General features: G+C 42.9%; 1 protein-coding gene across 1 annotated transcript in view; it reads left to right on the top strand.

The window, feature by feature from the left end:
* Window positions 1-25371, top strand: part of DOCK1 (dedicator of cytokinesis 1) — a 578721-nt gene that overhangs the window by 455271 nt on the left and 98079 nt on the right. The window contains 7 exon segments of the mRNA XM_038408546.2: window positions 2059-2207; window position 2247; window positions 18267-18351; window positions 18520-18676; window positions 23917-23957; window positions 25187-25215; window positions 25218-25276. Coding sequence (XP_038264474.1) covers window positions 2059-2207; window position 2247; window positions 18267-18351; window positions 18520-18676; window positions 23917-23957; window positions 25187-25215; window positions 25218-25276 — 521 coding nt within the window.

The raw sequence follows: 25371 nt of genomic DNA, 5'->3' as shown, positions 1-25371 counted from the left end.
TGGCTGCTAATGATCATCCCTTCATCCTCCTGGTATATCTAAAGTTCTGCCATTGCTACTTTCAATTTAAATTCTCAATCAAGAAAGCAAATAAAGCAACTTATTTGTTGAAAAAAATAAATTGATTATAATGTTCTATTTTGTTACTAAGGATCTTCTTCTTGATCACCTCATGTATTAAATGATCTTATGTTAATGTTAATTGCAATCACAACTAAAATTGGTAATAAATATGAATACTGCCTCAGCGATTACTACAGTAATCTTATGAGGACAAGCATGTTAATGAACACACTGTATTACATACTGCTCCATGGTTGTATGTGTTTGAAATTTCAGATTATGTGAATTCATGCTATACTGTGCATTTTTCTTCCACATAGATATTACATTTAATTTAAAAATCAATATGACATACTAATTTTTTTTTAGTGTTCCAGGCAGTTTATATATGTGGGTCTCTATAGCAACTTCCATACAGGGACCTCACAGCACTTTACAAATTAAGAGATTAAGTGTCACAACACTCCTCTAAATTAGGTAATCATTATTTACCCTGTATCGGGGCAGTCACCCCGCTCCAGCCCTGAAGGGGTTAAAAACAGCCCTGGGAAAGGGCTGCCCCAGAGAGCCAATCAGGGCCAGAAAGAGCTGCAGGGCCAGAAGGCAGAGGAGGGAGAGGGCCTAGCTGCTGGGGAACGTACGGTTCCTGAAGTAGGCAGTGCTGGGGAAAAGGGCAAGAGGAGCTGGGAAGCTCCAGCCTGGCAACTCGCCAGGCTGAGGCCTTGGTCAAGACCTAAACAGATACTGGGGCTGCAGAGGTGCATCCTGGGGACAGGCAGAGGCAGCCCATTCAACCCCCTTGCCAGTGATGAGTGTCCATTACAGAATGCAGTCTGCCCCAGGGAAAGGGGGCTGGATGACGACTGGCAGTAGCCACTGAGGCAAGGTGGATTTGGAGGGTGGGGGGTTCCCCTGGGAGGGGAGACCCAGAGCATGGAGGTACTTCTGGGATAGAACCCTGAGGTAAGGGCACCAGGATCTGGCAGGGACACGGGGCCAGCGGCAGGAGAGACACCGGCCTGCAGAGGGCGCTCCGTATGCTGGAAAAAACCTAATTCCCAGACGACCAGCAGGAGGTGCCAGGCCAGTGAGTCTTCGCTTCACTACATACCCCAGTTCACAGATGTGGAAACTGAGGCCTAGAGAGGTTAAGTGATTTTTTTCAGAGTCACACCAGGAAGTTTATTGCTGTGATTGGAATACAATCATATTTCTAAGATTTCTATATATTCGCCTACCCAGCGCTCCCAAATCTGTCTTACATTTCATTTACTGTGCATGATATCCATTCTTCCTTCCTTAATATCATAGAATATGAATATGAATGCTGCTTACAGTAATTAGATGTTTTTAGTTAAATGGTCTAATTTTTATAATTATTCAAGTTGCTGTTAAGAACTTACTTTCTGAATCTGTGAGGGGGAAGAATTTGGGGAGGCACAGTTTCCATTTGGGAAGAAAAATGTAAATAAAATTAGCCAGTCAAACCAACTCTGGAAGAAAGAAGACATAATCTAGACCTGTCTTAGATGTTGTTTCATATCTTGAGGCTGTAAGTATGCAGTCATAATGACATTTTGATAGAGTGTCACATTTTGTAACACGGGAAATGTATGGAATTTTAAATAATTTAAAATAGGCTTTTTCCCCCTCTTCCATCCTATTTGCATGATGTAACTCAAATACTTAATGTGTAATATGGATGTGTGTGGATTTGTTTGGTTTAGGGAAGTATAGCAAGCTCTGGTTTGGTTCTCTCTTGAACAGTTCTTTAATAGTTTTACTCAGCCTTAAGAACAGAGTTCACTTCTCTTTCTGAGGGTTAGTGACTTACATTAAGACATAAATTGCAATTAAGAAATTGAGCCCAAAATCAAGAAATGCATTCTTACGCTCAGGATATTCAAAGCTTATTCACTGTAGCATTTTTTAAGGTAATCTTGTAGCACTGTTGGTGGCTTTTCATTAATTCTGAAGTACATTCCCCCCCCCCAGGTCAACATAAGATCAAATTCATCCCAGAAATGGTTGGACCTATGTTGGAAATGACACTGATTCCTGAAACTGAGCTTCGAAAAGCTACAATCCCAATATTCTTTGACATGATGCAGTGCGAGTTTCATTCTACCAGAAGCTTCCAAATGGTAAGCATTGTTTAGCTACAAATATTTTAGGTTTATGAGTGTTACCCAAGGACATTTTGAAGCCCACTGGTAAAAGGCACAGAGATACACATAGAGTTACAGTTATTCTCAGGGTTCACCAAAAGAGGTCATGTAAGGTCTCTAAGAAAGCATGCATTCTGGTCATCATGGCCATTACGAAATATGTGTGGAGATAATGTGTAAGGAGTGATGTGTGTATACTGAAAACTATGTTAAGTCCTTGTTGATAAACATAGGTTGTTCAGAGACATTGAGACAGACTTCTCCAGACAGGAGGTGGGAGACACTTATCGCCCTGGTTGATGATTGTGTATTGTGTATCTTAAAATGGAAGTCTATTGTTATATTGCGTCAAAGCTAATGTATACATTGCAGGAAAAAACAAAAACAATAGGGATTATCCTGTCTGAGTAAAGACAATGACTTTTAGAAGAATAATTAAGGGTATGGAGGTACATCTGGCATCCTTCAATCTAGGAAGACAAGCTACTATTGGACTTGATTTTAAGAAAGGAGGATCTTTGCTATCTTGATTGAAAACTCTAGGAAAAGGACTTTGGGATGTGCTAACCTGTAGGAGACAGGATAATGTCTTGTGAGTTAAGTTTAGGCTCTAAAAAGTTTCTTATAATTTTGTTTTGCACGTAACCATTTGTTTCCAGTATTCGTTCTTGCTATCATTTGAATCTCTCTTTGATAATAAACGTATTCCTGTTTTCACTATAAATATATCTTGAGTACTGCATGTTAAGCAGTGTGATGATCTTGAGCTGAATCTAGTCATCTAGTGAGTACTAATCCTTTCGGAGCAGAGAATATGAGAGTTCTGTGAGTGTTCAGTGGATAAGGGGCTAGGTGCTTCAGAGGGACACTTGGGGTCAGGAAGGAATTTCCCCCCAGGTCAGATTGGCAGAGACCCTGGGGGTTTTTCGCCTTCCTCTGCAGCATGTGGCACGGGTCACACAGGTTTAACCTAGTGTAAATGGTGGATTTTCTGTAACTTGAAGTCTTTAAATCATGATTTGAGGACTTCAGTAACTCAAGCAGGGGCTAGGAGGTCTATTAAAGGAGTGGGTGAGTGAGTGTGCAGGTCAGACTAGAAAGATAATCATGATGGTTCCTTCTGACCTTAGAGCAGGGGTGGACAAACTTTTTGGCCCGAGGGCCACATCGGGGTGCAAAACTGTATGGAGGGCCAGGTAGGGAAGGCTGTGCCCCCCAACCAGCCTGGCCCCTGCCCCCTCCCACTTCCCGCCCCCCTGACTGCCTCCCCTCAGAACCCTCAACCCATCCACTCCCCTCCCTGCTCCTTGTCCCCTGACCGCCCCCGCCCCGACAGGCCTCCCAGGACTCACATGCCCTATTCAACCTCCCCTGTTCCTCAACCCCTGACCGCCCGGCCCTCCAGAACCTCGGCCCCATCCAACTGCTTCCTGTCCCCTGACTTCCCTCTGGGGCCCCTACCCCGCACAGCCGTGCATGCCACCGCCCCCTTACCATGCCATTCAGAGCGGCAGGAGCTTGCAGCCCCACTGCCCACGCAGCGGCGTAGCTGCAGGGGAGGGGAACAGCAGGGGAGGGGCTGGGGGCTAGCCTCAAGGGCCGGGCAGGATCATCCCGCAGGCCGGAAGTGGCCCGCGGGCCATAGTTTGCCCACCTCTGCCTTAGAGTCTATGAGGACTCAGGAGTTGGTGTGTGTCTATCACTAACCTGTACAAAGATAGCAAGGCCTGAAAGATGCCCCTCCATAAAGCACTGTTCCCTTCACTTGACCAGCCAGCCAAATATGGCCCCTACTCCCTGCTTAAAGGTGCAGGGTAGTTATTGGATGGGGACTAATCTAATTCTGTGCTGGACTTATTTTTCATAAGTTAGTATTCATAACAAGCTTCTAACATATCTAGAGGCAAAATAAATGAATGTCTACAAGGAATCAGTTTAAACATATAAAACATGATTAGCTTTATTAATTTTCAGTTGCATTGCAATGAACGAGGAACTTTTGATCAGTATTTTGATTCAATTCAATTTCAAGAATCAGTTTTTATATTTATCTCTGATGTTATTGCAGTAATAAGTAACATACTGTGTAGTATGTTAACGTTGTGTGTAACTTTGCCATAATGAAAAGTAACAAAACAAAAATCTGAAGTGCTCAATGAGATACCATTTACACATTCTCATTTCAGAGGCTTACTTTTGTTACTTGTTGTTTGTTTTATTTGTGTAACTGTATGGATCATGAACTATATAAGGATGCATTATTGTTTAATTTATGGCTCTATATTTCTTTGCATAGAATAGTCTGGTGATTTTAATAGATGAACAACTTAAATATTTAATGTAAACTTTCTTCCCTTTTCAAGAAGAAATATGCCTCATGCTTAAACCACAGATGTTTTGGATTTTAAATAGAAATATTCCATATATTTATATCCTCGTGTCACAACAGCTTGCTTCATTATTAATACAACATTAGCATTACATATACAGAAGCACTAAGCCCCTTGTATAATACATTCTGAATGCATATTTATATCTAACAGAAAATATCCAATCTGTCCGTTCATAGTTTCATATAAGTGCAAGAGATCTATACTTTGAAAGGCACATTACTGTGTTCACATCTGTGTGCTGGTGTTAAACTCCAGCATTTAAGCAAGACCTTAGACTATATTTGGCATAGAATGTGACATAGCCACATTGTTTAATCAGTGAGTATGTGTTTTAAAATACCCCTGTCTCACTTCAACTTTCGATACGTGTGCCGCTTTATACCTCACCAAAAAAATTCTTTCATGTTCAACATCCAACTCAGTGGGTTGGTCCTCTAATTAGATTGTACCCCAAAGGGGCTGAAAGGCAATTGTATATGGCCAGTAGAGAATTTCCTCGAGGTAGAGGAAGTTTTCACTGGTATAGCTAAACAGCAGCCAGACCCTTTGCCTCTTTTCCCCTTCACCAAGCTGTCTGGGTGTTGCAGAGCCCTGCACTGCCTTGACAATATTCCACTAGCTCAGAGTGGATTCAGGGCCTTAAGCCAGTGTTGGGGCTGACTCTAGCCTGGAGAAGAAGGCAGTTAGCTCCAGCTCCCTGATGCTTTCTTATGCTGAGCAGACAGAGGTTTTCCTGTCTTGTCATGCAGGCCATTGCTGGTTTGCTGTTTACTGGTTATGATGAGTGGCCTGCTCCCAATAACAAAAATAGATTTATGCATTGTCAGAAAGGTATTCATACTTTCTTCAAGAAATATTACCAGTACCTAAGTAGACTTTCATACTTTGTGTGTGTGTGTCCTGCATTATATTATGTACATGCAACTCCCAGTTATTGTTCTGCTTTGCTTGCAAAGAGAACTTAGAATTGAATGGTTCGCTGCTGTTTAACTAATCTGCCAGAAATACAATTATCTAACCTTATTAGTCACATTAGCAAGAATTTAAATTGGCTCCACTTCCCCAGTAGATGTGTAAACCTATAATTTGTGGGAAGAATATAGATTTTTCACAGAATTGTAATACTAGAACATGTGGCCTATATTATTAACAGGTAACTCTCACCAAAACTACTTTTATTTCAGTATCGTTCTTTTCTGGTGAAGACAGTCTTAGACAGCATGACTGTGTTTACCCTTACTGTACTTGCAGCCTTGAGAAAGAACAGAAGATCAGTAAAATTGTGCACTGTCTTTAAGTTATACATTCCCAAATCATGATATGTGGAGATCTGGGCAGACAAGCAATGCTACCCACTTCCCCTCTCTCACCTTTTGTGTGCAGCTCCAGCTAGGACACACCACAAAACAAGGAGCATGGGCTTGCCACTAAGGTCCACTGAGGCTTCCCCATAGAAGAAGCTGCCTCCTTTTCTCTTCTGCTTCCCTCCTTGCCTCCCTTCCATCAGTGCACTCCACACTTCAAAGACTGGAGGGAATGTCAGAGCCAGAGAAAGATAGTGAGGAGAATCACTTTGACTATCAGAGTCCAAATCCTAGTCAGGTAGTGGTGATAGGTCACATAGAATCATAGAATCATAGAATATCAGGGTTGGAAGAGACCTCAGGAGGTCATCGAGTCCAACCCCCTGCTCAAAGCCAATCCCCAACTAAATCATCCCAGCCAGGGCTTTGTTAAGCCTGAACTTAAAAACCTCTAAGGAAGGAGATTCCACCACCTCCCTAGGTAACGCATTCCAGTGTTTCACCACCCTCTTAGTGAAAAGTTTTTCCTAATATCCAATCTAAACCTCCCACACTGCAACTTGAGACCATTACTCCTTGTTCTATCATCTGGTACCACTGAGAACACTCTAGATCCAGCCTCTTTGGAACTCTCTTTCAGGTAGTTAAAAGCAGCTATCAAATCCCCCCTCATTCTTCTATTCTGCAGACTAAACAATCCCAGTTCCCTCAGTTCTCCTCATAAATCATGTGCTCCAGCCCCCTAATCATTTTTGTTGCCCTGCGCTGGACTCTTTCCAATTTTTTCCACATCCTTAGAATCATAGAATCATAGAATATCAGGGTTGGAAGGGACCCCAGAAGGTCATCTAGTCCAACCCCCTGCTCAAAGCAGGACCAAGTCCCAGTTAAATCATCCTAGCCAGGGCTTTGTCAAGCCTGACCTTAAAAACCTCTAAGGAAGGAGATTCTACCACCTCCCTAGGTAACGCATTCCAGTGTTTCACCACCCTCTTAGTGAAAAGTTTTTCCTAATATCCAATCTAAACCTCCCCCATTGCAACTTGAGACCATTACTCCTCGTTCTGTCATCTGCTACCATTGAGAACAGTCTAGAGCCATCCTCATTGAAACCCCCTTTCAGGTAGTTGAAAGCAGCTATCAAATCCCCCCTCATTCTTCTCTTCTGCAGACTAAACAATCCCAGCTCCCTCAGCCTCTCCTCATAAGTCATGTGCTCTAGACCCCTAATCATTTTGTTGCCCTTCGCTGTACTCTTTCCAATTTATCCACATCCTTCTTGTAGTGTGGGGCCCAAAACTGGACACAGTACTCCAGATGAGGCCTCACCAGTGTCGAATAGAGGGGAACGATCACGTCCCTCGATCTGCTCGCTATGCCCCTACTTATACATCCCAAAATGCCATTGGCCTTCTTGGCAACAAGGGCACACTGCTGACTCATATCCAGCTTCTCGTCCACTGTCACCCCTAGGTCCTTTTCCGCAGAACTGCTGCCGAGCCATTCGGTCCCTAGTCTGTAGCGGTGCATTGGATTCTTCCATCCTAAGTGCAGGACCCTGCACTTATCCTTATTGAACCTCATTAGATTTCTTTTGGCCCAATCTTCCAATTTGTCTAGGTCCTTCTGTATCCTATCCCTCCCCTCCAGCGTATCTACCACTCCTCCCAGTTTAGTATCATCCGCAAATTTGCTGAGAGTGCAATCCACACCATCCTCCAGATCATTTATGAAGATATTGAACAAAACGGGCCCCAGGACCGACCCCTGGGGCACTCCACTTGACACCGGCTGCCAACTAGACATGGAGCCATTGATCACTACCCGTTGAGCCCGACAATCTAGCCAGCTTTCTACCCCACCTTATAGTGCATTCATCCAGCCCATACTTCCTTAACTTGCTGACAAGAATGCTGTGGGAGACCGTGTCAAAGCTTTGCTAAAGTCAAGAAACAATACATCCACTGCTTTCCCTTCATCCACAGAACCAGTAATCTCATCATAAAAGGCGATTAGATTAGTCAGGCATGACCTTCCCTTGGTGAATCCATGCTGACTGTTCCTGATCACTTTCCTCTCCTCTAAGTGCTTCAGGATTGATTCTTTGAGGACCTGCTCCATGATTTTTCCAGGGACTGAGGTGAGGCTGACCGGCCTGTAGTTCCCAGGATCCTCCTTCTTCCCTTTTTTAAAGATGGGCACTACATTAGCCTTTTTCCAGTCATCCGGGACTTCCCCCGTTCGCCACGAGTTTTCAAAGATAATGGCCAAGGGCTCTGCAATCACAGCCGCCAATTCCCTCAGCACTCTCGGATGCAATTCGTCCGGCCCCATGGACTTGTGCACGTCCAGCTTTTCTAAATAGTCCCTAACCACCTCTATCTCTACAGAGGGCTGGCCATCTCTTCCCGTTTTGTGATGCCCAGCACAGCAGTCTGGGAGCTGACCTTGTTAGTGAAAACAGAGGCAAAAAAGCATTGAGTACATTAGCTTTTTCCACATCCTCTGTCACTAGCTTGCCTCCCTCATTCAGTAAGGGGCCCACACTTTCCTTGGCTTTCTTCTTGTTGCCAACTACCTGAAGAAACCCTTCTTGTTACTCTTGACATCTCTTGCTAGCTGCAGCTCCAGGTGCGATTTGGCCCTCCTGATATCTTTCCTACATGCCCGAGCAATATTTTTATACTCTTCCCTGGTCATATGTCCAACCTTCCACTTCTTGTAAGCTTCTTTTTTATGTTTAAGATCCGCTAAGATTTCACCATTAAGCCAAGCTGGTCGCCTGCCATATTTACTATTCTTTCGACTCATCGGGATGGTTTGTCCCTGTAACCTCAACAGGGATTCCTTGAAATACAGCCAGCTCTCCTGGACTCCCTTCCCTTTCATGTTAGTCCCCCAGGGGATCCTGGCCATCTGTTCCCTGAGGGAGTCAAAGTCTGCTTTCCTGAAGTCCAGGGTCCGTATCCTGCTGCTTACCTTTCTTCCCTGCGTCAGGATCCTGAACTCAACCAACTCATGGTCACTGCCTCCCAGATTCCCATCCACTTTTGCTTCCCCCACTAATTCTACCCGGTTTGTGAGCAGCAGGTCAAGAAAAGCGCTCCCCCTAGTTGGCTCCCCTAGCACTTGCACCAGGAAATTGTCCCCTACGCTTTCCAAAAACTTCCTGGATTGTCTATGCACCGCTGTATTGCTCTCCCAGCAGATATCAGGAAAATTAAAGTCACCCATGAGAATCAGGGCATGCGATCTAGTAGCTTCCGTGAGTTGCCGGAAGAAAGCCTCATCCACCTCATCCCCCTGGTCCGGTGGTCTATAGCAGACTCCCACCATGACATCACTCTTGTTGCACACACTTCTAAACTTAATCCAGAGACACTCAGGTTTTCCACAGTTTCGTACCGGAGCTCTGAGCAGTCATACTGCTCCCTTACATACAGTGCTACTCCCCCACCTTTTCTGCCCTGCCTGTCCTTCCTGAACAGTTTATAACCATCCATGACTGTACTCCAGTCATGTGAGTTATCCCACCAAGTCTCTGTTATTCCAATCACGTCATAATTCCTTGACATCACCAGGACCTCCAGTTCTCCCTGCTTGTTTCCAAGGCTTTGTGCATTTGTATATAAGCACTTGAGATAACCTGTTGATCGCCCCTCATTCCCAGTATGAGGCAGGAGCCCTCCCCTCACAGACATTCCTGCCTGTGCTTCCTCCCGGTATCCCGGGAGGACCTTAGTGGCAAGCCCATGCTCCTTGTTTTGTGGTGTGTCCTAGCTGGAGCTGCACACAAAAGGTCACATGTAGCAGCAGGATGGAAGGTGGTCCCTGAGATGACCATATTACAAAAGGTGGCCCATACCATAACAAGTTTAGGCACCACTGGTCTACAACCTTGACTGCACCACCTGATTTCTCTCTGTCTCACGTTCTTTGGACCCACTTCCCTTCATTTTCTTGTCTGGGCGGGGCTTAAGCCCGGCGCCCCGGGCTGGGAGGCAGCGGGGGGACCCTCGGCGGTCCCTTTGCACACTCAAAGCTTTAGCTCTCGTTCCCTGGACCCATCCCATTGCTTTCCCCTCTCACCTCACTTCTGCTCGTCTCCTTGCTCTGCCTTCTCTAACTCCAGCCTTATCTCTCTGAAGTTGAGAATGAGAGTCATATTGGGAATGGGGGATGAGAGGTGGGAGAAGGAACATTGGAGAGTGCATTCCAAAGATCAGCGAGGGTTTCCATCAGCAGAGGGGTGAGGTAGGCTGGCACCATGTGCAAGACAGGACTCACATCCAGACCTGCTGCTAGAAATCCTTTCTTAAATTGCATGTAAACACCCCAAAGTGACCTACAAACAATTGAGGAAAAAAGCCAATTAGAATTGTTTCATTGGGGAGCTAGCTAGTCCTAGGGATTAAAATAGCGTAATTTATGTTAGATGAACCGGTCTGGATTAAAATAAAAACAGACTTGTAGCTTCATTCAAAACATGAACCAAACAAAAGAGAACTTTTTTGAGGCGCTAGTTCAATTTTTTTTATATGTCTTTGCACCTTTCTGTGCTACCTGGTGTGGGACAGAACAGAAACAAACATAATATATTGATGTGTATGGACTTTCCATCTAGGTTTACACCAAGGAGAATTCTGTAGAAAAAACTTAATCATGTGAGATTTCCAAACCAGACCTCAGCAAGTAGAATCCTTGGGTACTTAGCTGACCCAGTATTCTGAACCTTTGCGGTTCACCCATTGCTAATGATGATTAATTTTCCAATTCCTGTACTCATGTTAAAAGTTTGATATGAAATAATAGTGTTATAGTAAAGCTATATCCTCTTATTGACTTTCCATTTAAGATTATATAAATTATCCAATGTATGGTGTACAACTCAATATACACACAAGGAGCCACAGTTGCCAACATTCACGTTGTAAATAAGCACCCCGACTTTCACAATAAGCGAAAAATTCAAGCTAATCCCATTTCAAAACAAGGCCAAACAAGCCAATCCCTAAGAACCCAATCACGCTATGTGACTAGAGCCCCCTGGGACTGTGGTGGGCCTGCTGTGAACCCTGACTCTCTCCCTTGCCCCTGCTTGCCAGGAGCCAATCAAAAAAAAAAAAGTACAAGCCAAACAAGCTACAAGCAAAACACTAGCCAACAAGCAACTCACAAGCCAGTTAAGCCAAAAACAAGCCCAGTTTTTTGCATTTTTTTTCTGCAGCTTTGGCATGTCTGAAGGAGCCTTGCTAAGTTAATAGGAATGAAATCAGATTTTACATTTATTAGTAAGCTATCTGAATTTCAATGTAACAGTCTGATCTTCCTAGCTAAGGAAACAAAGTTGTATAAATGCAGCAGCAAATTTGTTTAGCACCTTTCATGAAGCCACATCTCAAGGCATTTTACAACGTCATGAGCAAAATATTAAACTTAGATTCACCGCTGGCTCCACATCAATAAATCACAGGTGCATAGAAGGAGCACCATTTCATTTAATTGACTTGGACAGTTTGATAATGTTAAGAGGTTAAAGAGTGATTTGATAATCAATATAAGCTTCAGCAACAAATTAGTGTAAAGTTTTCAAAATAATGAAAAATATTGGAACAAGACTCTATGGTATAGGTAGGAACTTGGTAGCAGAATTTTATTCCATTCTGAGTACCTAAATAACTTCAGCCAGATCCAAAAAAACCCCCAGAGTATTATAGTGATATCCCTGGGCATAGCCCAAAAGATTCCGTTTGGGTCCAAGTGAGAACAGAATATCACACAAAATGTAAACGTTTATCTAAAATACAGGTCCAGGTTGTGAATAAAGGCAGTAGGAATGAAACCTGCAAAAAATCCACAAAAATGACTTAGAAATCTCAGTCAAACAGGCTTTTAATTCCCATACTGGCCCAAAATAGCCTTTCTTAGGACACTGCTTCCTCTCTTCGCTTGAGCCATGAAGAACAGAGTCAAATCCAGATATTACCACCACCTCTTTTTTAAAATAATTAACAGAACTTTTTGCAATTACTGTGTTGTTTTGGATGAAGGCCCCAGTGAGGTTTTCATTTTATCACAACTACAAATGGGCACTAACTGAATAGTTGGCTCAGGATCTCAGCATTCCCCAGATTAATGGGTGTTTGGATAAAACTCATCTTTAATCCATACTGGTTGAAATGACCCTTATTAAAATCCAAATTTGGAATTATAATAGTATAAAGATCATTTTAACCTTGAACAGCCGTAATAGGTAGAATTAGCATATTCACCAAGAGAGAAAAGAATCGTTAACAAAAAATATAAGAAATTAGTCAAAAATAACTATTACCTATTTTTTTTCAAAATAGTTGCCCATACTTCTTATAAAATAATATGGAAAGAAGGTTCCTTATCTGTAAAATAATACACCACAGAATTTCTTCATTCTCCCCACAAAAATACCCCAAAGTGCTGAGCATAAAGAAATTAGACGTCCATTTCTGCACTTTAAGGCTGAACAACAGAAATAAGAAGGACCAACATAGTATCCAGTAGCTGAGTGTCATTAATATAATCATGAAGTTCCAACAAGTTTCTTATGATATTAAAGCTAAGAGGTGCACATAAATACTGAAAAGTAATGACCTAAGAAAAGAGCCCCACTGAACACCACAGCACATCTGTCCTATATCCATAGAAATTGGAATATACCTTGATATAATGTAGTTATAACCCAACAGATAGGCAGACATCACATAAGAATGGCCATACTGCGTCATACGAATGGTTCATCTAGCCCAGTATCCTGTCTTCTGACAGTGGCCAATGCCAGATGCTTCAAAGGGAATGAACGGAACAGGCCAATTTCAAGTGACATCACATCCGTGTATATAGAAGTTTTAATATACCCATCTTATAGATGGGCTAACAGAGGCACAAGGTGTTGTGACTTCTCCAAGATCTTACAATGCTGCAGTGACATGGGCGATTACACTCCCCCCAACCCCACAAACTCAACCCTCTTCCCAAAAGGGTATAGGACTTTGTTCTGTAGCTTATCATAAGGGGTTTTCTAGGGATGAAGTATCAGTGGCATTTAATATTCTCCTGACTTCTGATTTCTTTGAAAGACAGCTGATTGGCCCACACAGTGACATCGAGAAAAGGGGTAAGGTAGTAAAGGTCACTGAACAACAAATCACCTTGTGGTAAGTAATTGGTCCTCGGTCCATCTTTGGAGATGGATGTTGTAGGGGTATAATAAAAGAAGGGGCTGAAGCCACTTGAAGTTTCATTAAGGTTCATGCTAACCTTGGTACAAACTTAATGTGAAATCTTGTTTGTTTCTTTATTTGAACTTATTTCCTAGTTGCAGCTCTGAGATTCTCATTTGGCAAATGTGAGTTCACAAAGTTAGTGATATTTAAGGCAGCTTGACTGTACTAAAAAATACTAGCTTGGGCATCTGATCTTCATCCTTGGCAGAAGGAAGCCATAAACCAGAGCAACCTGAGTAGTCTCTTCATACTGTTCTTAGGCCAAAAAACAAATTGATTCATGGTGTTAAAAAAGACCTGAGGATGCCACATATTGTGGGCATATCCTCCCTTCAGATATCACGGTAGTCTTTCTCAAAAATGGCAGAATAAGCAGGGAAATAATTGGGTAGATAGTCTACATCAAGGGATGGTTTCTTGACTCAGAGATCTTGCAACCATTTTAAAATGAAGCTGACATCTTGACTACCTCTAAGGAAGACTTAACAGTAATCTCCAGTAGTGGTCCCAACATCACCCAGCTGGCTTTCACAAACCAGGGGAAGGATATGGATCTAACTCATGGGTCCTGACAAGTACATTCCCTAAACTTCCAGATACAACCTCCATGAGTATCACTAACTGGAACTTAAACACCACGGACTCAGCACTTGTTTCCTTAAGAATCAGTTCCACCACTGTAGAGGCAGACTGCTCAGTCTGAATCTGAGCAATTTTAATGCAAAATAATGTGAAAAATCTTCATTGCAAGTAACACTTGACTACATCAGATGCAGTCTCCCTGAATAGTTAATGTAGGCAATGCTAGGGCATCATCCCTTAATCAACAATTTTATGACAACAATTTTATAAGCCTTGAATTTATCAACATGAACCCAGGGCCACTACTGGCACTTTAATCTTCTGTAAAAAGACCCTGAAAGTAATATTCAATAGTGTATTCTCAGCCAGTGCCTGCTATTTGATCTAAACCAGTCAGTTTCCTTCCAAATACCATACCAAGGATCCAGGAAAAAAACCTTTCCACAATCATTCCCTTCTGCCACTCCCACAGCAATTGCCATAACCTTAGCATATACCAGCATTGTTCAGCCCACTCAGCCAACCTAAAGCGAGCATCAGAGGGATGTGCCACCATAGCTGGCTACCCTGACCATAGTGTTAGGGTCTACAGAAGGAGCTAGAACTTATAGGAATTTGCATTTAGGTGAAATGTGATTTGAGTAATCTTGATGTCAACAAAATGTTGGAGATCCTGTATGTGAAGTGTAATCCTCCTCCTCTTATGAGTGATGGCAAACAAATAGGTAAAGCACACAGAGAGCTGATGCTGGCCGCAAATGTCATTTCTTCAGATAGGTGAGGAAAGACCATTCTTTTTTGTGCCTCATTAGAGAACATGAATTTGTGACTTTTGTTTTACTTAGTGGTTTAAATTTATTGGACTTGTCCTTGTACTACAGGGTTGGGCTTCATAGTTTGTATTTGTATTTGCTTTTAGAAGTGGTGGATTCCTTTTCTCAATTTCATTTAATTTCTGGAATAATACGTGTAATGTATTAAGAGTCACTTTTTTCAGCTGGGGCACAAAAGGGGAAATCCAAAATTCTCCACAACTTCTGTTTTAATTGGTTTTATGGGATTTTCATTTTTTAATATCAGGCCAAACAGAGCATTTAAAATGGTTATAGTATGCACTATATCTTGGATACTCAGATGATTTTTAATACTGTAAATATTGTATATTTATAGGCGGCGCTAACCGCGCTACCTATAGTTAAGGTTGCTTGAGACATCTAATTACAAACCCCTGTTTTCAGTTGCTTATAACTTTACCAAACTTTAAACATTTGGGTTGAAGTTTTACAGATCTGCCTGGCTTACCTCAGGTGGTGTGTATGTGTGTGTGTGGTGTGTGTGTGTGTTAAAGCTTCAGCAAAAATGATTCAGCCAATTTCAGAGAGTGATATTAGGGAAACATACACTATTTTGCCCATGTTTTTAAAATAAATCCTAGAATCACTTTATTGAGAAGCTCTAGAGCCGGGGTTCTCAAACTGGGGGTCAGGACCCCTCAGCAGGTCGCGAGGTTATTTCATGGGGGGTCACGAGCTGTCAGCCTCCACCCCAAACCCCACTTTGTCTCCAGCATTTATAATGGTGTTAAATATATAAAAAGGGTTTTAATTTATTGAGGGAGTCACACTCAGAGGCTTGCTAAGTGAAAGGGGTTACCAGTACAAAAGTTTGAGAACTACTGCACTAGAGTCTCTGTGCTTTGAAACATGGGTTTGATATTTGGCTGAGGGGTTTCCCTGGGACCCTGGAGTCAGGGATGTGCCTTTGCTTTCCCTAAAAAGTTGCCTAATTTGTCCAAGTTATAAGCTTTTGGAAAATCTCAGTTCACACATGCTCATTGGAGACCTGTTGGGAGTTTGGCAGCTAAGTGATCATTAAGATTCAGTCTGCACTGAGCATGCTCCATTCTAGGGGTTCAGTGGCTGAGCAGGACTTCCTGCAATTGTTGTTTCTGGCTGTTGCTGCTCACCACATGGCAGCATCAGCCACCAAACTCAGAGCATGGAGACTGGCTCTCCTCTGCTCTCAGTGCTCCCCCTGCTTGATCCTAGGCAGTATGGAGGGGGAAGCCACCTGACTTGAAAGCAGAGGGACAGTACCAGACTGGGGAAGGAAAATTGGGTCGAGGAACCTGGGAGAGCGACCTGGGACTGGGAGTTGAAGGGGGACTGGGCCTCTTATGGGGAGATGCAAACAATGCTAGATATTGTTTGGAAGAGTTACTGCAGGCACATCAAGATATTAACAGATTGAATCAAATAATTTGACTCTAAAGAGTGGATGTTAGACTTCCTTTGTTGCTACTAAGCTGTTCACAGATTCCTGCCATCTGTAGGACTGCTAAGAGCAAAACAGATTGTCCCACACATTCTATTCAGCCAAATGGCCAGGATTGTATGTGAATTCTGCTGGTCTGAGACTGATGTGTTTCCAAACCTCTCTTGATTATGGTCGCTTCAGGTGTGTGAGGGGCCAGGAAAGGCTGCTAATGGGAGGCAGTCATACATATCCACTTTCTTGTCCACTGCAGGATGCTTCTTCTCACCAACTTTTCCCATAGCTTTTCCTTGGTAAGCACTGACATCATTGGCCCTTCCCATATTGGTGTCTGACAGATCATGTGCATATTGCAGTTATTTAACTACTGAATGATTACTGTTGATGTGAGTTGACCTTATGCAAATAGTTATCCTGATTGCTATATGTGGGAGTAGGAAGGAATTTTTCTCATGGCAGTTGCACTATGTTTTGGGTATATGACATTTGATGAGGAACATTTGTCCAGAACTTAGACTTCATCTAAATCTTTTGCAATTGGTCTCTATTTACACTTGTTTAAAGTCATACTTGTTTTTGTCCCGTTTTTATTGTCCCTTGTGGTAAAGCATCTGTGTTTGCTTAGTTATTTGTATATATATGTCATTGCAATAGTAGAGTCTTGGGACTCAATTTCGGTTACAGTAAGGCCCAGTACTCTGCTCTGGCAGTATAAACAGGCCATAAAGTAGATGCAAATGTAATTATGTCCCACTTTAAGGCCCCTGTGGGTACAGGAGTGGCATAAAGGACCCTGGTTTAACTGAGAATTAAGTTATTGGTGAATGGATAGTTTGTTAGACTAAGAATCTCAGGCTGAAGACAATTCTTTTTCATAGAAATATATTATTGTCTACTCTACTATTAAAGAGATGCAAAGTGCAAGGGGAAAATACACCCTCTTTATATTTAAAAAAAAGAAAAGGAGTACTTGTGGCACCTTAGAGGACTAACAAATTTACTTGAGCATAAGCTTTCGTGAGCTACAGCTCACTTCATCGGATGCATTCGGTGGAAAATACAGTGGGGAAGATTCATGTTCTCTGTGTGTGTATATAAATCTCCCCACTGTATTTTCCACCGAATGCATCCGATGAAGTGAGCTGTAGCTCACGAAAGCTTATGCCTCAAATAAATTTGTTAGTCTCTAAGGTGCCACAAGTACTCGTTTTCTTTTTGCAAATACAGACTAACATGGCTGCTACTCTGAAACTTTATATTTAAAGCAATTGAGTACATTTTAATTCTTGTGAAAGATATTGGATGGAGAGTCTTGGAGACTGAGTCTTTCATCTAGCCAACAGGAATAGGTGCAGCATGAGCAAGTGGCAGTGAAGTTTCAAGACACTGTTTCTACCCAATGTGCTCCCACTCTGACCTAATGGGACTATCTCCAGCTGCGATAGGGTAATTCAATTTCACTGACCCATTCAGTTCTAGCCCCTCTGCCAACTGATACTAATAGAATATATATTTGTGATGTGAAAACCTGTACCTAGATATTATAAGATAATATCACTCATTCCATGTATGGTAGGCTGTCAGCCACCAATCCTGTGTAACAACTTTAGTTTACTACCAACCTGGACCAGATTTCATGGCAACTAGAGGCAAAAGGCTTTGTACTACTTAAAAAATCCATGGGGAATTATCCCAATCTGCTATTAAAATAGTTAATATCCCTTTGAGTATGTACTCGTATTACTACTTAAATACAAATACAGATCTTAACCCATTCAAAAGAACTCTCTTCCCTTCAGGAATGATGTTGAAACGTCTATTAGGTGTTACAGTGTGAGCCAAAAAGAGATGTTAGGATGTTCATTCAGTTGAGTTGTATTTGTTGCTATTGTAATCATTGCAGGAGGACATTGTGTGTCCTGCTCTGTATGCTCTTTCCACCCCCTCTTCTTCCTGTCATCAGCCACCTTATTAGATTTCCCTAATGCATATATTTAAGCTTCATTTAACCAACATGACAATGGGTTCCTCAAATGAAAATTCTTATAGGGCAGCAGATCATAATGGATATCTGAGATTGCAGACTTTTAAAGTCATCAGGCTTAAAAACAGTGGTTAAACATATCATAGAGATATCCAACCAATCTATCAGCCATTAATGCTACAGTAATAAAATGAAATATTTGCCATACTGGTTATTTATGCTTGCTCTGTTTATTATAGTTTGAAATGAGATCATCACAAAACTGGATCATGAAGTAGAAGAGGCAGAGGAGAATGAACAGTACAAAGTGTATTTGGACAAAATGTAAGTGTTGATTGCATGGCATTTATGTCAGAATATCTTTGTACTACAATGAACTTTGTAGCCCAGAAATAATTAAAATCTGTTAATGGTGCAAAATAGTTAAAATTGTACCTTAGTCTAGTACCTCTTCTTGAGTGTGATTAACACGCAGTGTGCAATATTTTTCAGTCTCTTAGCGCACTGCAGAAAACATAAATATCTTGCTAAAAATGGAGAAACTTTTGTCAAACTTGTTGTCCGTCTCATGGAAAGACTGCTGGATTACAGAACTATAATGCATGATGAAAACAAAGAAAATCGCATGAGCTGCACTGTCAATGTACTGGTGAGTGAGAAGAAATAGTTGGCTAAAATTAGAATGGGTACTGAATTTTAATTTTAACAGCAGCTTCTGTTTGTTCTAAATGAAAGATCTTATGATTTCACCCAGCTGTTAAAATAATGCTGATGAATCTGATTAAAGAGGGGACTTCTTGACAAATATTGTTCATCCTATTTAGTTTTTCATATTATTTTTTTAAATTTAGAAAGGGCAGTAATGTAGTCATCCTCAGCTCCTGTCAGTACAAACCCATATACCACATCATCATCTGTATAGTCAGTTCCCAGGATTGTCACCTGTGTGTTACTTTGAAGCCTAAAATATCTGTTGAGTCAGTGTGAAGTGATAGAAGCAGCTACAAGAATGATTGAGAGCTCTTTTGGTTCAGAATATCACCAGGTTCTTCTTCGGGTGCTTGTTCATGTCGATTCCATTGTAGGTGTGTGTGCGCCCATGTGTGCGGTCATGGGAGATTTTTGCCTTAGTGGTATCTGTAGGGCTGGCTATGGCACCCCCCCTGGAGTGCCGTGCTCATGCTGCAGTATATCAGGGACCATCGGCCCTGTGCCCTCTCAGTTCCTTCTTACTGCCCGTGGTGGTCAGTCGGGAGTGCCTCTGTCCCTTGCTTCGCAAGTGGCCAGTGGTTTCTTTCCGTGACATCAGAGGGACTCAACTGATCACCAGCTTTACTCTGAAGCTAATTTGCATGCAATTAGCAAATTGGTTGAATGAGGGAGTCTGCACAGATGGTGGATACTTGGCCCAGTTGCCACACCCATGTGACAGAATGGCACAGCATACAGATCTGTCAATTTAGAACGAGCATTCTGCATTAGAGTTTGCTTTTCTCCGTGTCTGTATAGCGGCGACTGAGCACTTTATAATCTGAGGAGGAGAGAACTCTTGAAGTTGCCACTGATCAGTGATCCAAGGAATGAGATGCTGTGGAAGAGACAATTTGCCATTCTGACTAGAATTAGAGTGGCCAAGACACTGCCTGTTGATAACTGACAAAGAAGTTACCAAAATAAAGAGGCGTTTGCGGTGGCTTTTAAGAAAGTTAAGAACAAATTATAGTAATTATAAAACTGGAAAGTCTAGTGTGAAAGAGATTTATTTTTCCTTCCATTCTTCGTACCCTATGCTTGTTGTTTTTCCTTTAATGTCAACTCAGAGAATCCTGCTAAGTAAACTTTTCATATCAGCTATGTGGGAATCTAAATGTGCACTTTGAGTGTCACTCTAACCACATCTTGTCTTTCAGTTAATATACTTCTCTTTCTTCATCCATCTAGAGACAAATTTTTGTAACTGTGTCTTCTGATGCTGAATTTTTGTTATACTGGATGTGATCTCAATATTTCAAATATTTGCATATGGTAAATTTTATGGGGATTTATTGTCATGAGCCAAATTGCCCTGAGATACTCCTACACAACACTCACATTGAGACATTGGGACATGCATGCAAACATCTCTGGGCAGTACTTGGCTCATAGATTTTAAATCATATTTGATGACATGGTCTCATTTTAAAGATGTATTCGGCCTTTGGGTTTTAACATAATCTTTTCATCCTTAGTGTGCCTATGGCCGAAATTCATCCCTGTACAGGAGGACCAGCCTAATGTCACTTCACCATTAATTCCTTCTTAAAACCTTAAAGTACGGCTTAACTGGGACATAGGCCTTGCACTAGCCCTTTGCCACAGGGATGAATTTAGTTCGTACTTACTAGAGCAGGGGTGAGCAAACTGCAGGGCTGGATCCGGCTCACGAGATGTTTTAAGCTGGGCCCGCTAGCGCCTGCTGGGGAGTGAGGTCGGGGGCCACAGCACACACTCAGCCCTGTTACAGCGCTCCAGCCAGAGCACTGGGTCAGGGGCCACACAAACAGCTTTCATGGCATGGCCCCACTCCAGCACTCTAGCTGGACACAGGGTCGGGGGCCACTGCACCCAGCTCCCAGAAGCCATGGCATGGCCGCACTCCAATGGCCCCTTCCGGCGCTTCAGCAGGAGCTGCAGGAGCAGTGCCTGCAGATGAAGCAGCGTGCAAAGCCACCTGACCGCGCCTCCGCATAGGAGCCGGAGAAGGGATATGCCACTGCTTCCGGGAACCGCTTGAGGTAAGCACCGCTCTGAGCCCTGCATCCCCCATGCCCCACGCCCCTGCCCCAGCCCTCATCCCCCTCTTGTTCTCCAAACCCCTCGATCTCAGCCCGGAGCACCCTCCTGTACCCCAAATTCCTCATCCCCAGCCCTACCCCAGAGCCTGCACCCCCAACCAGAGCCTTCACCCCCTCCCACACTCCAACCCCAATTTGTGAGCATTCATGGCCCGCCATACAATTTATATTCCTGATGTGGCCCTCCAGCCAAAAAGTTACCCAACCCTGTACTAGAGCTAGGAACCCGCTCCTATATGCTAATTATGTAATACTTTGGTGCTTTCTGAGCTCCCGGAGCTCAGGGTAAAGAGCAGAGCAGCTGGCAACAGCTTGGTTTTAGTGGTTTCACATGATTTTCCTGGGAATTCAGCATTTTATAGAGTTTTGAACCCAAACAGGGCTAACTACAGAAAATGCAATTGAATTTTGTGTGACTGGGGGCTTTATTGAATACAGAGCTCAAAGCAAAAGATGTGGGATACACAACCCTGGAAATGGAACTGAAAACTTTCTCTCAATAACCCATCATCCTGCCAAGCATGGAGTTTCCAATAGATCTCGAGCTTTCTTCAAACACAGCTTTTCTGTGTTGCATCTGTGCAGACATGAGTGGTCATCTGGCTTTTTCAGTGTTTCTTTTTACGAGTGCAGCCATTTCTCACACCCAGTGTGATAGTCCTTAAAACCTCACATCCAGTGCTTAATTTGGGCTAGGGCTTGCCAGGGCTGAGGCCCGACACCTCTAGACTTGGCAGTTCATAACCCCGGCACCTCTGGGCTAGCCGTGTCAGTTACGAAAGTAAAAAAACTTGCTTGAGCCCCGGCCCCAATTTCATTACAAATTAAGCACTGCCTACATGCTCTAGTCTGTCCACATAGCACATACCACACATGGGCTTTTCTTCAGTTCTCCAGTCCTTTTACTAGGACAGCCACTCCAGCTCTCCCAGCTGAATTGTACACCGCTTTGCAGGGAGTTCATCCTCACTAGGGGTGTATCTATCACTGCCCCAAGCCTCTCACTGTTCTCCTGGTCCAGCTATCTAATGTAGAGATGTTGAATAGGTAAACCTCTGCTGTCAGTCCTCTTTGGACTTCAGCGTTGGCTCTTTCGCTTAAAAGTCAACAGGAAAATCCCTCTGTTGCTCTCTGGCCTTCAGCCTTCTCCAGTCCTTTGGCCCTGGTTCTCTGGCTTCGCAAGGTCAGCCACCAAACCATCTTGCCTTCTCTACTGCTTTCAGCCTTCCCCAGGAACCACCACCTCCCGCTTTGTTAGGGACCTGCAACAGCAAAGGCAAACTTTGTGGGCCCAAGGGCCTGTTGGGGAATAGAAATTGTATGTGGTGGGCCCTGAAACCATCACTAACTTTTGGGGTTGGGCTACGGAAGGGTGAGGGCCTCTGGTTGGGGGGGTTTTGGAGGCCAGGTGCGGATGAGGGCTTGTGGCACGGGTGCGGGAAGGGATGTAGGTTCCGGCTGGGAGTGCGGACTCTGGGTGGGGCTGAGGATGAGAGGTTTGGGGTGCAGGAGGTTGCTCCAGGTTGGGATCGAGGGGTTTGGAGAGCGGAAGGGGATAAGGGCTGGGAGAGGGTTGGGGCATGGGGAAACACGCAGGGGTGCAGGCACCAAACAGTGCTTACCTCAAGTAGCTCCCAGTAGCAGTGGCATGTCCTTTCTCTGGCTCCTATGTGGCACAGCCAGGTGGCTCTGCATGCTGCTCCATCCACAGGCACCACCTCTGCAGCTCCCATTGGACCGCTGGAGGGGGCTATTGGAGCGTGTAGGAGCTGGAGCGGGGCCATGCTGCGGCTTCCGGGAGGTGCATGGTGTGGCCCCCAACCCAGTGCCCTGGCTGGAGCAGGGCCAAGCTTGTGGTGTGGCCTCCGACCCAGCGCCTGGTCGGAGCGCTGGAGCGGGGCTGAGCCGCGTGGTGCAGCCCCTGACCCAGCACCCTGGCCAGAGCACCAGAGCAGGGCTGAACTGCGTGGTGCAGCCGCCGACCCAGCACCCCAGCCGAAACGGGGCCAAGCTGCGTGGTCTGGCCCCCGGCCGAAATGGGGCCAAGCTGCATGATCTGGACCCCGACCCAGTGCCCTGGCTGAAGTGAGGCCAAGTCGCGTGGTCTGGCCCCCAACCCAGTGCCGTGGCCGGAGCGCCAGAGCTGGGCCGAGCCTCATGGTCCGGCCCCCACAGCGCCCCTAGTGGGCCGGCTTAAAACAGTTTGTGGGCCAGATCCAGCGCAAGGGCCACAGTTTGCTTAACCCTGTTCTACAGTCTCTTAGTCTCTGGCAGATTTTACCTGTCAATCTTTTACTCCCAGACAGCCTTACCTTACCTGTCCTTTTTGATGACTCCTTTTCAGTCTCTCCCCACTTATATGGGTAGGTGCCTTCTTTTAAACCCAGTTTAAACCCAGATTAGTCACAGGTGCACTAGCCTTTTTCCTCTTAAAGGACCAGTCTCCGTGACAGTTGGGGGGAAAATTGGTAAATCCTAGCATCTTTAATATCTTTTCTAATGTTTCATATCATACATTTTCAATATTTGCAGTACTTTCTGTCTGTTTCAAGGCCAGTGGCATTCAGGCATTTCGTGCAGTAGGATGAGATGTGGTATATAAAACCGAAAAAAGAACAATTTTAACTTTCTATTTTTTAAGAAAATATTAGAATTCAAGAGTGAATGACTTATTACTCAAGGTTTAGAGTTTAAAAACCATAGTTCAACAATTACTTTAAAATTATGTTTTTGTAGATTACCAAATTTTAAGTGAAAGTAGTTAATGCTGTGTGACTTGCAAATGTCTGAAGTATATTTCTCCCACCACTGTGATTCTGATTCATAATCTTTGCAGTGGAACATAAGTCCTAAAATGTTACGCAATGAAACATCATCATGATTTTAGATTTTATAGTTAAAGAACTTACAAGCTTTTCTACCAGAGGCAAATTTCATTTGCAATTTTTGAGGTTGATATTATGCACTTATGACTTTTAATTTAGTACGTATTCTGTGTACATGACACACTGCAAAATCAAAGTCTTTAAAACCGAATTATAATTTTTCATTTCAGAATTTCTACAAAGAAATTGAAAGAGAAAATGTACATAAGGTGTGTAAGCATGCCCTTTGACATATTTTTGCAGCTCACTTTACTGTAATTGGAGAAAATGAATTGTCTACTAAGCTACTGATTTGGAGGGGGGGAAATGGCAGTAATGAAAGGCACATACCTGTACCGAGGAGTAAACAGATTGAGTTTACAGAGAATAATAAGCATCAGTAATTCGGCTCATAAACTTTTTAACCCTGCTGCATCACCTTCACTTTCATTATTATAACCATTGAAATACTTAAAGGTATTGACATACAGAAGAAAATTAAGACAAAAGAAAAGCAAGAAACTAATTGAATTTTTTTTCTACCACAAACTAAATTTGTGCCTTACAACAGAAGGATGGATTACTGACTATGAAAGTGCATTCAAGAGCATTATTCTTGCGTATGTCTGATACAACATCTGTATGAGGCCAATCCAGGACCCATTGAAGTCAATGGGAACAGGATCAAACCCTATTTCTGTAAATAGAAACTGTTGGCTCAGTTTAATATTGGCACTGAAGCCTATATTTAAGATTTTAAAGTACCGATTAATCTATATTTTGTTAATTGCTACAAAAACAAACAGAATTCTTCTCAGGACGTAGGCTGGTCTTGAGGTTCAGGCAAAAGACTAGAAGTCAGAATACTTTTGTTCTTTGCTGGCTCTGCCACAGACATCATGTATGATTGTTCTCTTGTGTCTATTTCCCCATCTATAAGATTAGGATATAATACCTGCTGCACAGGTATGATGTGAGGTTAAATTTATTAATATTCACAAGGCATTTTCAGCTCTTTGGAAGAAAGGCATTTTGAAAGTGCAAAGTTATTGTTCTTTATCATATAATTAGTATTTTATTTATTTTCCTATCATTCTGTCTGAATTTTTTATCTGACAGGAATGGTTTGGGAAAATGAAGTGAGGACTGCAAGTGTTGCTCTTTAAAGAGAATTGCTCTTTTATATCAAACTCTTTACTTGTCTTTTTTCTTTTGCTCATCTCCACAAAAACAAAACAAAACCAGGACATCAGAACAAGTTACAGTTTTATTGCTATTCTAAAACATACCAGTATATTTTGTTGATGTTGCTGTTGATTTTCTTGGCATGCTGTATCCTAAAAATTTGTCTGAAGTAGTGAAATAGAGCTTTAAAAAAATACCAGTTTTTTTTACTGTTCTAGTCTTCAACACAAATTATTTTGTGACATTTTAAGAACTGACTCTCTTTTATTACTGTAGGTATTTGTACAAGCTATGTGACCTGCACAAAGATGTGATAACTACACTGAAGCTGCCTACACATTACTCCTGCATGCAAAGCTTCTTAAGGTAGAGTATTTGAAATATATTTAGCATTTTGAAGATCTTGCTGTTGCAGATTACTATATAGCTTTGTGTTTATTTTTTCATATGAGCTTTAGGAC

Source organism: Dermochelys coriacea, chromosome 7, assembly GCF_009764565.3.
Source record: "Dermochelys coriacea isolate rDerCor1 chromosome 7, rDerCor1.pri.v4, whole genome shotgun sequence".
Taxonomy (NCBI): Eukaryota; Metazoa; Chordata; order Testudines; family Dermochelyidae; genus Dermochelys; species Dermochelys coriacea.
This window is presented reverse-complemented; position numbering and strand designations above follow the sequence as displayed.